The sequence below is a fragment of the Primulina huaijiensis genome, chromosome 17 (genome assembly GCF_012295235.1).
Source record: "Primulina huaijiensis isolate GDHJ02 chromosome 17, ASM1229523v2, whole genome shotgun sequence".
Classification (NCBI taxonomy): Eukaryota; Viridiplantae; Streptophyta; class Magnoliopsida; order Lamiales; family Gesneriaceae; genus Primulina; species Primulina huaijiensis.
The window spans coordinates 5,817,399-5,830,219 of record NC_133322.1 but is presented as its reverse complement, the minus strand read 5'-3'; the positions used below and the strand labels follow the sequence as shown (position 1 = coordinate 5,830,219).

At 34.8% G+C, this 12,821-nt stretch overlaps 2 protein-coding genes and 1 long non-coding RNA gene across 3 annotated transcripts; 2 read left to right on the top strand and 1 right to left on the bottom strand.

Annotated features, from left to right (window-relative positions):
- Positions 1-904: 904 nt before the first annotated feature.
- Positions 905-2,356, top strand: LOC140962250 (uncharacterized). The gene is made up of 3 exons (XR_012172509.1): positions 905-1,001; positions 1,692-2,030; positions 2,114-2,356. It is a non-coding gene; the product is annotated as an uncharacterized lncRNA (long non-coding RNA).
- Positions 2,357-3,249: 893 nt separating this feature from the next.
- LOC140962270 (uncharacterized) lies at positions 3,250-4,995 on the top strand. The gene has a single exon (XM_073421126.1). The coding sequence runs from the start codon at positions 3,489-3,491 to the stop codon at positions 4,710-4,712; it is 1,224 nt and encodes a 407-aa protein (XP_073277227.1). The 5' UTR covers positions 3,250-3,488; the 3' UTR covers positions 4,713-4,995.
- Positions 4,996-7,476: 2,481 nt separating this feature from the next.
- LOC140963452 (acid phosphatase 1-like) lies at positions 7,477-12,772 on the bottom strand. Its single transcript, XM_073422786.1, has 3 exons — positions 12,306-12,772; positions 8,015-8,224; positions 7,477-7,842 (listed from the first exon to the last, which is right to left on the bottom strand). Exons 1-3 carry the CDS (start codon positions 12,716-12,718, stop codon positions 7,665-7,667), a joined length of 801 nt encoding a protein of 266 aa, XP_073278887.1. The 5' UTR covers positions 12,719-12,772; the 3' UTR covers positions 7,477-7,664.
- Between the last annotated feature and the right edge of the window lie 49 nt (positions 12,773-12,821).

Genomic DNA, 12,821 nt, shown 5'->3' with positions numbered 1-12,821 from the left:
TTCACAGAAACAAACGCTCGTAACAACTTCATCAAATCATGCCGAGATTATTGCACTACATGAAGCAAGCCGTGAATGTGTGTGGTTAAAATCAATGACCCAACATATCCAAATCTCATGCGGATTATCATTCGACGAGAAGCCTGTGATACTATATGAAGATAATGCTGCATGTGTTGCTCAAATGAAAGAAGGATACATAAAAAGCGACAGAACTAAACATATTCCTCCTAAGTTCTTCGCATTCACCAAAGAGTTTGAGAAGAATAAATGTATTGATGTTCGTCACATTCAATCAAGTGAAAACTCATCAGATCTCTTCACAAAGGCACTTCCTACGACAATATTCAGAAAGCACGTATATAATATTGGGATGCGCAATCTATGAAATTTGTGAAGAATTGTTCGTGTCAACATGAGGGGGAGTTTACGTGACTGCACTCTTTTTCCCTTACTATGGTTTTTATCCCAATGAGTTTTTCTTAGTAAGGTTTTTAACGAGTCAGTATAAAAACACGTAATGAAGACAATCATTATGATCATCATCACAAGGGAGAGTGTTGAAAAATAATATTTAAAATGTGTGTATTGAATATTTGAATGTTGAATATTTGAATGTTGAAAATTAGGTAAAATTAGGTGTTGAACATTGAAATTTGTGTGTGATGATGAAGGTAATGATGTAATTTATTTTTTGGATTATTTGTAAAAATTTTCTATAAATAGATCTCACATTTGTGAAGAAAATCGCAATTGAGTTGAGAGAAAAATATTATAAAGTGTGTAGTGTGATAATTTTGAGAGTTTGAGATTTTTACTTTTTACCGTAAATTTTTACTTTTACACAATAATAATAATAATATACAAAATAAACAATATCTAACCTAACCCCTCAATTCTCATTCTCCCATTCACTATCACCACCGATTCACGCCTGACGCCTCCAGTAGTCTCCAACTCACACTCCAAGTTTCCGACTCTCCAACTCTTCACGACAAATGGTAAGTCACCGATTCTATTTTTAGGTTTCTTCTTAAGCAGAATCCCACAAATGGTAAGTCACAATTCGTTAAAATTATTGTGGTTACATTTTTTTTTCCTGTGTGCGCTGTGAGGTGGGTTGCTATTGTTATCTAGATTTAGATTATGTTTCTCCGTAGTAGCTTTTAACTATGTAAAATAGGATATATTGTCGTTTGGGTGGGGTTGTTTGAACTGGATATTAATAAGCTGAAGCAAAGAAAAGGCAAAAACTTTATTGTTGGTGGGCTTCATGATTCGAGCTCGTAGAAAAAGTTTCAATTCGTCTTGATTCGAGCTCGAAGAAAGACTTTCAATTCCTGGACCCCTAGAAATTCCCCGACCTCTTCCTTGTTCCTCAACCTCATCAGTAGCGTGTCCATTAATGGGCTGCTCATTCAAGGCCATGGATACGTTCCTTTAGTGCTTGATTAAGCAGTTTGGCTTCATTGTAATTGGCCACGACAACAGAACCATCGACTTTGTATCATGTGCGGTGTGCCGGTTCTTCTTGGTACTTGGAAAACTAAGTGTGTATTGTTGTTATTTTTTGTTTCTATTGTTCGATGAATTTTGGATTTAGTGAAAACTTGTTCTTTTTTAGCACAATGATAAGTTTGTTTTAATTATCCATAATTATCTCTTATGCAAATTATTTGATATCATTTCAGATGGAATCTAATGATAAAGAGGTTGAGACTGCTCCAACTGTAGGAAATCAAGAACTTGTATTGAAAAATGAGAGTGTTTTGATCGAGGAAAATGAATTACATGAGAATTTAGATGCTGAAATTATGGGAGCAGAATATGGAAATAAAAGAAAATTTAGATCTCCTGCATGGGATCATTTTGAGAGGAAGCTAATTGGAAGAAAATGGAAAGCGATATGTATTGATTGTAAGAAGTCTTTAGGTGGTGAAAGTAAGAATGGTACCAGACATTTGTTTAACCACATAAAAACATGTTTGCACAAAAAACAGAAGACTATAAAGCAATCTCTATTTGAAATGGTAAGTAATAATTTGATTTTTTTTTATTGTATTAACGTGTTTGAAATTTATATATTTTTTGTTCATGTCTTATAATTTTTTAGGAACCAGAGTCATGCACTAACAGTAATACTGATTACAGCATGGAGTGATGTGATGTGATATAATGGAGAAGAAAGTAATTTGATGATGCTAACGGGTTTGATCTTTTATATTTATTGGAACTATGGATTTTTTTTGGAGAATATTGAACTATGGATTATTAATGTTATGTAAGTTTTATGTATGTATTTGAATTTTTGTATCAATACTTTTTAAGTCAAATTAAAAAATTGTGTCAATTCAATAAATACTTAGAGTTTCATAAAAAAAAAATAATTCAAGCGGAGACGGGGATCCCCGGGGATAGGGACCGAGATCCCCATCCCCGCGGGGGCGGGGATGGGGATCTCGGATTTTATAGAATCGGGGATGGGGGCGGGGATGGCAAACCCGCCCCCGTCTCGGTCCATTGCCATCCCTAGACGTGACTCCGTTTTGTGTGTGTTTGCTATCCCGGATTTTATAGAATCGGGGATGGGGGCGGGGATGGGGATGGGGATGGCAAACCCGCCCCCGCCTCGGTCCATTGCCATCCCTAGACGTGACTCCGTTTTTTGTGTGTTTGCTATTCATGTTTGGAGTATCATATCATTTTTGCTTGACAATGTTTTGTGCTTTGTTTCTGTACCTTAACCTACATACTCGACAAATCACAATTTCATTTCTCAAGTCAAATAATTGTTCAAAGTAGCAAATAAACACAACTCACATTTCCACCATCTAACTAAACACAGACGAGTATCCAAAACATTAGGCAAAATTTATAGCTACTATAAGTTTCCAAGGATCAAGTAACTGGAGTAGTCTACTATTTGGCTATAAACAAAAAATATTAATCAATAATTTATTTATTTTTGTTGTATAAAAAATATATCAATTTAGAGGTCTTGCAGCTCCAATTCAGATTGAATCCAGATACATATATTCATTCAATAACGTATTTATTTTTGTTGTATAAAAGTCTTAAAATTAAAAATATATCAACTTTGCACTCCCAATTCGGATTGAGCCGTTCCGATTTTGGGATGTAGTGGATCTCGAGTCTAATTTTTCTTTCACAAGTCTCGGATTTGACCAAATCCGCGCAACTCTAGCAATATATAAATGTGCAAGTCATCTACCATAAAATCACAAATTTAGCAATTTAGTAAATGTGAAGTAAGCCACTCTAGTTCATGTATGCAAACTTTTTGTTCTTTTGTTATTTGTGTGAGCTGTGAAAGGCTCAAACATTGAAAGGCATATAAACAGTAAAATTGAATTCAGAACTCATTAATCCCACCAGTTTTTTTGTCATCAATGCAGCTACCTAATCCGTATATCCTCTCAGCAAATCCCATCAAATAGGTAAAACATTTACATTTCACCATCGAGAACATGGAGACTAGCTGGCTTCTTGCACTTATCCTCCCAATTATTGTTACAGAAGCTGCGCTCGCACTTATTGTTGGCGGAGGGGTTGGCATTGGCGTGGGCGGTGGTATGGGCGGCGGGGGTGTGTGGATTGGCGGAGGTGTCAACCCCCCGAGTAACAACCCTTCAGCGTCGCAGCTCGGTAGAGCTTATACTGCGCTGCAGACATGGAAATCTGCGATTACAGATGATCCCAAGGGATTACTGGGTTCTTGGGTTGGCCAAAATGTCTGCTCTTACAAGGGGGTTTTCTGTTCGGAAACTCGAGATTTCATGGGGAATCCCACGGGCAAAGTGGTGGCCGCCATTGATCTTAACCATGCTAATCTTCAAGGTGTTCTGGTTAAAGAACTGTCTTTTCTTACGGATTTGTCTCTTCTCCATCTCAACAGCAACAGGTTCACCGGGATTGTGCCTTCATCTTTCAGGGAGTTGGAATCCTTGACAGAATTAGACCTCAGCAACAACAAATTTTCAGGCCCTTTTCCCACCACGTCTCTCTACATTCCAAATCTCCTGTACTTGGACCTCAGATTCAACTCATTCTCAGGCCCCATTCCCGAGGATCTGTTCAACACCAAACTTGATGCAATTTTCCTAAATAACAATCAATTCGATGGTGAAATCCCGGAAAATTTAGGTAACTCTCCAGCTTCTGTGATTAACTTAGCAAACAACAGGTTCACAGGAACAATCCCTTTCAGTTTGAGCTACATGGGGATAAAGGAAATCTTGCTCCTCAACAACCAACTCACAGGCTGCATACCAGACGGGGTTGGCCTGTGGACTGATTTGCAAGTTTTAGACGTGAGTTTCAACATGTTGACGGGGCATCTGCCCGATTCTTTATCTTGTCTGAGTGAAATCGAGGTCCTCAACTTTGGAAACAACAAATTCTCCGGGACTTTACCGGATTTAGTATGTTCTTTAAGGGCACTTTTGAATCTAACCCTTTCAGCAAATTTCTTTTCCGGGTTCAGCCAAGATTGTGACAAATTGTCGTTCAGAAACGTGGGATTTGATTTCTCTTTTAACTGTATCCCTGGGAAAGAACTCCAGAGACCTGGGCAAGATTGTTCAACAGTTCCTGGAGGTGGATTGAGCTGTCTTAGGATCCCTTCACCGAAGCCTCTCGTTTGTGGGACATTGGTGGAAGCACTGATGAACAGTGCACTTTCCACTCCATGATCTGTCACCAATTAATGCTTCTCTTTTTAAAAAAAATTATTGCACAGGTTAGTATTGGCTGTCTCTCATTAACTCGAGGATGTCATGATTCAAGATTCCATGGCTTCTGGTGATGAATTAATTTGTACTGTGGAATCCCAATTTGTATTGGCTCTTTTGTAAACAGTTTCTTGAAATATATACAAACTATGGCTGTTAGCTATACATTTTGGTTGTGCTTGGGACAATTTGGGTCAAGAGATTTTTGGCACTGTAATGTTTAAATTTATAATATTTTTGGAGATATGATTGTGGGAAAAAAAAAAGATATTAAATTTTTTTCTGAGTTGGGGAAAGCTTAATTACTGTTGGATTTCGTGTCCCATGGTATGTATATATATGTGAACAAACATAATAAGAAATGGAATATAAATTAGTTTTTAAAAATAAACAAGAAGAAAGAAGGAATAGGTAGAAAAGGGACACTTTCACATGAACTAGAATGTCCTAAATTCTCATCCTCCACTATAGCGACGTGCCAAGTTACTCACCATACACGATCTCAAAAAATAGGAAATGAAATAGAAAATTGTTCAAAGAGAAGAATAGACTTTTGTGCATTGCAAACTGCAAAGGACTCTTGTTTATGGTTTATCTTTGAAAAGTAAATGGAAACCAAACTATCTTCCATAAATTGGTTTCAGTTCCAAAAATCGTCAATAGAATATCAACAAAAACTCATATACAACTGTCACAATAATCAATTTTCTTAGACGGATATCTGGTCTGATTCGACACGTGATAAGTTAAAAAAACAAATCATAAACGAAATGCTGAGTAATTGAAACTGAATTGTACCTAAGCATATTGATTTTGATTTAACTCAACATCTTTCTTCAAAATCGAAGTCATCGATTTACAAAATCAGAGTTGACGGCCTACCTTATCTTCACTTTAACTTATCCTATAATAGTAGTACACACTTCACGACCCGTGATCCCTGCGGTAAATAAACATTGGAGCAATAGTTGCGTGTACGAATCATAATTTGTCGGATGGAATTAATTGCATATTCATTGAGGAATTAATTCTTCGATATATAGTTTTAAAAAATATTTAAGGGAAATAAAACGTAAGTTTGATTTTATTTATAAATTATCATAAACATAATATCATGTCATAAATTATTTATGAAATTTCCATGTTTTATATATTATATTTTAGATTGAAATATAATATAATATAATATCATATAATAAATGGAGTATTTTTGGGAAAAATATTAAGAGATATTAAAAATACATTGTCTGGATATTGCTGTAAAGTTGGAGGGTCCTTGCAAAAGAGCAACACATTGGCCTGAAGGAGTCCCATCACTGGAAAAAAAATGGTAGAATGGCAAAAGGGATGAAGACATTGTGTGCCCCAAGGAAAAGGGTTGTGGTATCGCCATGGGCTAATCTTGGTTCGATAATCTCGTAATCTATAGATAATGTGTATCTCTTGTATTTTATTAAGAGTGCGCACGTTAATATATATCAGAATCCAAGAATTTTGGTTTATCCAAACTACATAGGACGGAATTCGATAATCGATATAGAAATGTTGAAGGAAACGTTAGAATGGTAAGAGAAAGATCGAATGGATTCGTTTATTTTGAAAACAAATGTGGTTGCTTGGTTTTTAGTTAACAGTACATCTTAGTGTATGATCAATGTATACATATATATTAAATTTTAATATAAAGTAGAAATTTGTTTGTCCATGCATAAAGTGTAAATTTAAGTATAATAAATGTGTAAAAATTTAATTATGTGGGAAATTTTTTTTCTATTAAATATTATGTTTCAGTTTTCATTTCATATTATTTTATTTATTATAAAAAAATAATAAGGATGATTACGGAGAAGGATATTTTCGGGAAAAAATTGTATGATTTATAATATCAAATTTAAATACATATTTTTCATAACTCCTGCCAAATTCCAATAAATGAATGTGAAACAACGGGAAATTGGACTTAACTCCCCGGCCGCCGTTTTTTTTTGTGTTCAGTCCCTGGGTACTTTTTTAGTACCACATTTTCACATGAAGTGTACCACATTTCCACATGAAGTGTACCACAATTTGTATGACATAGTACCACAATTTTGTGGGTAGGGAGTGAACCCAAATAAATGTTTTGGTTGGGGATTTTTCACCAACTTCCCCGTGAAACAACATTTGACATTCTTAAAAAAAAACACACACCACCCCTCCCCCCAACAGCATTTGACTTTCAGGCACCGTGTCTTGCAGATAAATTGCATGTGTCAACAAACCAAAATATTTTTTACGAAAAACAAAATAAATTATAGCATNCGATACAGAGGCAACGATGATCTAGAAAGAGGTTACCATCGGACCAATATCAATTAGATTAACTAAAAACCCTCCAGAATGAATCGTTGTGAGCTCCTCGCGAAATGAGCAATGTTACATTCCGATTCGGCACGACTACAAACTACTGGAGAGCTTAAACTCATCTAAAGCCTAAGGGAATGTTAATTGTAATTTCTTCGTCGATGTCGAGTGAACAGTTTGATAGATTGATGGAAGAATCAGGACATGATCTCGGGATGTTTTCATATTAAATAATGCGACATTTCATTCTTCCTTTCTTTACTTGATAGTTTTTTTATGGGATGGCTTCATATTAAACATGTCCCCTGAACATTGTCATAGACTAATCAATAACACCAGAAATAGAAAGCCAAAACATGGTCTCACCTTAGCACAGGTAATGTTAAAATTTAAAATCTGCAAACACTTCCATTGCAATACTCCGATTTCAAGATCAAGTACATAGATGTTGAGGCCTAATTTCACCAAATGATGGTGGAAATACTTGGAGAAGCAGTAATGCCAGGTCGGTAGCAGAATCAAGCAACAAATAGCTATATATGCAGTGAAATCAACACTTTTTCAAGGAAACTAGGAAATAAAATAAAGTGGATTAGGTAGTTTGAATGAACGTTTGGCCACCGAAAATCCAGTTAAGTCACTCCATTGATCTCCCGAATTTCCATGAATTATGTAACCTTCATCTTGTAATGCCTTCCTTCTCTCAGATTTGTAGATGGTCGCGGGCTTACCTTGATCATCATTTTGTCTAAAATACCAGTCATTAGCAACTCGTGTCACTAAATTTGTTGTTAAACTACCAAGATTCTATGAAGCAAAAAGGCAACAATAAAATCATAATCGACTACTGAAAAAATGACATGTTCAAGCTCGTGTTTGAAGCTCAGACGTTGTAAAATCATTGATCCTAATATTCTTACCTCAGTATAAGTCTTTCCCAGTTGCTATATCCAGAATACAGTAGATTACTTTCAGTAGCATTCCTTTGAGATTCATCCCGACCAGTCAGTAAAATTATTGTAAACCCAAGCTGCTCAAGCTCTTTGTACAATCTCAAACTTGCTGGTAAAGCGGGAGCCTCAGCCAAATCCACCCAGAGATTAAAAGAAAGTTCATCAAAGATCTCAGCTCTATAACCAGAAAAGAAAATAAACAGATTTTACCATATAGAAGCAAGTTGAAGACAATTGTTCATTTCATACATCTCCTATATGTTCTAATAGATAATGGGAGAAGAAACTGTGTAGATTAGAATTGCTAGTCTCAACATAACTAACACAGAAATCATTCCCGAGTAAAGAAAGCATCAACTGTTGAATGCATGATCATTTGATATGAGTGATATTCAATAAGGTTTATGATATGAACCTTCGGCTGGACCCTCACATCAATTGTTCCAAAAGTTTCTATACACGTGTTTAACATCGTAATTTTACCGTCGTCTCTTTTGTTTTATCCATGACGCTTATCTGTGATGCAGATCTTGTTGAACTGCAATTTTTTTATGTAATTACTTTACCCTTTTCGATTCTCCAGTTTAGCTCATCCACTTTATAGTATTGAACCGATAAAACACCAACTTATTTTTCCTAAATAGCAGTGTGTTGCTTTATGCCGTGAAATCTAAAACCCAATTCATGATTCCTCATCGTTTTTCAATTTTAGGATTATAAGATCATATGATGCTATGATTCATTAGATTGCAATCATAAAAGCCAAGCTATGGCCTTGTATTTTCCAATTAGTCAACAAGACGATGACTTTTATCATCCACCATTAGGAACTGACAATTTACACCAACAATAGCTTTTAACAATAGTAACTCAAATTTTTTGGAACCATGTCATAGCCCACTCATCGTATTTCAGTTGTCGGCAGCATGAACAATGTTACTCTCCAATATCTACATAATTCTTGCGAGGTTCGACTCTCAGCGATGAATATACCCATCATCTAGAGGACCCATCATCTAGAGCCAAAGAAGTATTGAGTTGATATTGCAGCTAAAAACTGAACTTGATTTGTTGTTTTCAAGAATGCAAGTGCTATTTGACATTCAAGTATAGGTTTCAGAAAACAGGCCCTTTTATGATGCACCAATAAAAATTGGTAGGACCAAATCCATACAGCAACCCAAACTACACCCTCAAGGCTTGACAAGCATCAGTATTATGAAAAAAGTTCAATGCGACAGCACAATTTATTCTCAAACAATGCCCATGCCATGGTAAGAAAATGGCAGTAATTAAAAGAAGATTCATGAAAAAGTTCCGAAGTTGCTTTGGTAAAGACTAAAGAGCTTGACTTCACAAGCACGAAGAAAAATAAAGCACTCCATCTAAAGATCACTCAGTGGCAAAAATGTAAGGCGTCATCCATAGCCGTACCTCTTATGAGGCCAACCAAGCAGCGGTTGCCTCAGGGCCCGGCCCAATAAGAGGCCCAAATTTATATATATAAATATATATATATATATATATATATATATATGGTATATTTTATTTGTTTTCTAACTCACTGCAAATTTCAACTCTAATTCTTGTCCTCATTCAACAAATAAAGTTTATGATTCCCTACTACTCTTAAACCTGAAGGTAAGTAATTTTTTTCATGAATTATGCTTTATTTCCATTTCAAATCTTCTTTATAAATACACATATTTATATTTGTAGATTAATCTACCAAAGGATCATCAATGAAAATAAAATTTACTTGTGATATGGTCATTGTAATGTTCTTAGAGATCATGTTAATTAAATATATAACTAAAGCACACATCGCATGATTTCAATTCTTTAATTAGTTATAACTGAATTATGAGTTTTATATAAATTTTATGTGTGACTTATGTAATTAATCAGTGGATAGTCTAAGGAAATAAAATAAATTGTGAATAGAGTTTGAATGTGTGGACCGTTGAAAGATGAAATTCGTTATTTTTTGGATTTTTTTGTCCTTTGATTTTGTAGTTTGTTATTTCGACTCAAGGAATTCTTTGATTTTGTAGTTTCTACAATTATAGAGACTAAAAGTGTAGGAATATTTTGGTTAGACGCTTGTTAATTTGATTTATATTATTTTAGAAATTAAAACTTGCAAGTGATCGGTGATTTGAAAATACTTGTTTTTAATTTATGCAAATTACAAAACTATAATTTTTTATTCAATGCGATACTGTTTGTTTTGATTTTATATGTTAATTGAGAATGATTGATTTTGTTTAAGGTTTTTAAAAAAATTTAATACATAATTTAATTTGTTGTTGATTGAAAATTTTGATAATTATTCATTTTTAATCACTTGTAAATACAACACAAGGAAATTTAAAATGCCTCCTAAATATCGGTCTGGAGCTCAAAAAAGAAAAATGAAACGAAGGGAAATGCCATTAATTCAAAATCAAGCTGGAGATATTAATAAATTTTTTAGTAGAACTAGCACAGCAGAAAGAGAAGAATTAGATAATAATTTGTTGATTGAAGAACAAAAAAATCACAATGAATATGAAGAAGTGACTGAGGCTGGAAATTTGAATGAATCAACTGAAGAATTCAATTTGGGTGATTTATATGGCATTGAGGAAGTCAATTTGGGTGAATCGAACGAAAACTTAGAAGATGACTCTCAATATGAAGATTCTAGAACAAAGAGTGATGCTGAGACCTTGGTACTATATGAACATTCAGACATTAATGGTGATGAGTTGTGTTCGGAGTTGATGGTCATGAGATGTTATATAACAAATGAAAAAAGAGCAATTGATATGATGTTGTGTTTGACGAAACTGCATGGTTTATTTCCAAATACTTATATTGCTTATAAGATTTTGTTAACCATATCAGTAACAGTTGTATCGGCAGAAAGAAGCTTCTCGAAGTTGAAGTTAATCAAGAATTATCTTCGATCAATAATGTCACAAGAAAGACTAAATGAGTTAAATATGTTGTCAATTGAGAAAGAAATGGTCGGACAATTGGATTACACAGATTTGATAAATATTCCAACAGCTATACGAGTAGTATTTATATAGTTATTTTAAATATTTGTTGAGTTTTTATTGATGTAATATATTGGTTTTGTTATATTTATGTATTTATTAGCATATTTGTTATTTGAAAATTGAATTTTATATTTATTACAGCATCAAGAGGGCCCGTTTTTCAAATTTCGTTTCAGACCCCATTCAACACAGGTATGGCTCTGGCGTCATCCAATAATAATGATATAATAAGTCAATCATTTAGTGCTACTAAGAAATATATTTGTGTAAAACTACATCAATAAAGGAGGTGTCGTGTGATAATATGTTGAATTTAACTCTACAAAAGAAAGCGTACTTGCTTAGTGAGTTTTTTTTTCCAATATTTCAACTATATTCGAACATTAGAAGGCTCATTGATAAAGAAAGTCGGAAAACAAGTATCTGAGGCAACCTAATGAATCCTCAACAACAAGGGATCTACTAAGGGTTTGAGCAATCCAATTGAGGATACATCCGTGAAACTTGCAGGATACCCGTATACAGTTAAGAAAAAACATTGAATGAACTTGGTCATCTTAGTTCATCTATCTCAATGTTTCGAGAAAGCTAACAGCACCACATAATTGAGTTCTATTGTTCATAGGTTCCCTCTTATGCAAGCATAAAAACACGAGGTATTACATTACTGGAATGATAATATATTTGTTTTGACGATAATGAAGAGGTTCTACAGCTTAATGCAGCATAAAAACAGATAACAGAATTGATGCATTTCAGCATACCTGCTCGCAGTAATAGAGTCTATCTAGACAAATATTATAACTATTGGCAGAGCCAACTGGAAGAAATATGCATAAAATATATGATCGCTAGATTCTAACTGCTACATTTCTAACATATAGTTTTGCGTGCATCTATATCTATATATATAACAGTTAATAAGTGTGGGTGCTGAAAAAAATAGAACAAGCTTCATTATGAAGAACACAATCCAGATTTACAGAACCAATTCAAATCCTCAAAGTTCGATCGATTGAACTTGTTATACCACCACTCATGAATTTAATCCAAAGTTTGGACCGATTCGATGGATTTTCGAATGAAAAATTGTAAGTGAACATTAGATTTTCCCTTTTCAGCACCTAGGTAGTACCAAAGATTTGATAATGCTAGTGTTAATCAATAGGCCATCTCATAAAGTCAGCACGAAATTAATGAATTAAACTCACCCGAATCCATGAACCTCATAGTACGGAACATTGGAGAGTAAGGTCTCGTCAATATCGAAAATCCAAGCAACCTTTCCATTTCCTGAAATTTTCACCGATTTGGCATACGCCGCCGCATCGTCCGCGACAGCCTCCGACTCCATCCTGTACCAATCACCAGTAATGTAGCTTTCAACAAAATCCACACATTTTTCAGGAATTCGGGTCCAGCTCCCGGCGTCATTAGTCTCCACCGTAAACCTCCAGCTCTCGCAGTATAAGTCGACGCCTCTCCATCCACCGGATACCCTGTCGGTTGGCAAGAGGATCGGATTATCCGGCGTGGTTTGGATGGCCGATGGATTGGATGAAGAAAGCGAAATGAGGAGCATAATTATGAGAAGTGAGATGACGCTAAATTGAATCAACGCCATGTCTGCAACCCAAGAAATTCTCTCGTTCCCACTATTCAGGTAAAAGATGACTAAATTGCGATTAATAATAATAATAAAGAAATACTATTTTCATCACAAACGT

Coding starts and splice junctions, on each gene's coding strand:
- LOC140962270 (XM_073421126.1), top strand. CDS start 3,489: ATGGAGACTAGCTGGCTTCTTGCACTTATCCTCCCAATTATTGTTACA.
- LOC140963452 (XM_073422786.1), bottom strand. CDS start 12,718: ATGGCGTTGATTCAATTTAGCGTCATCTCACTTCTCATAATTATGCTC. Junction 8,225..12,305: donor TATGAGGTTCATGGATTCGG/GTGAGTTTAATT, acceptor TTCTGGTTATAG/AGCTGAGATCTTTGATGAAC. Junction 7,843..8,014: donor TGGGAAAGACTTATACTGAG/GTAAGAATATTA, acceptor CTGGTATTTTAG/ACAAAATGATGATCAAGGTA.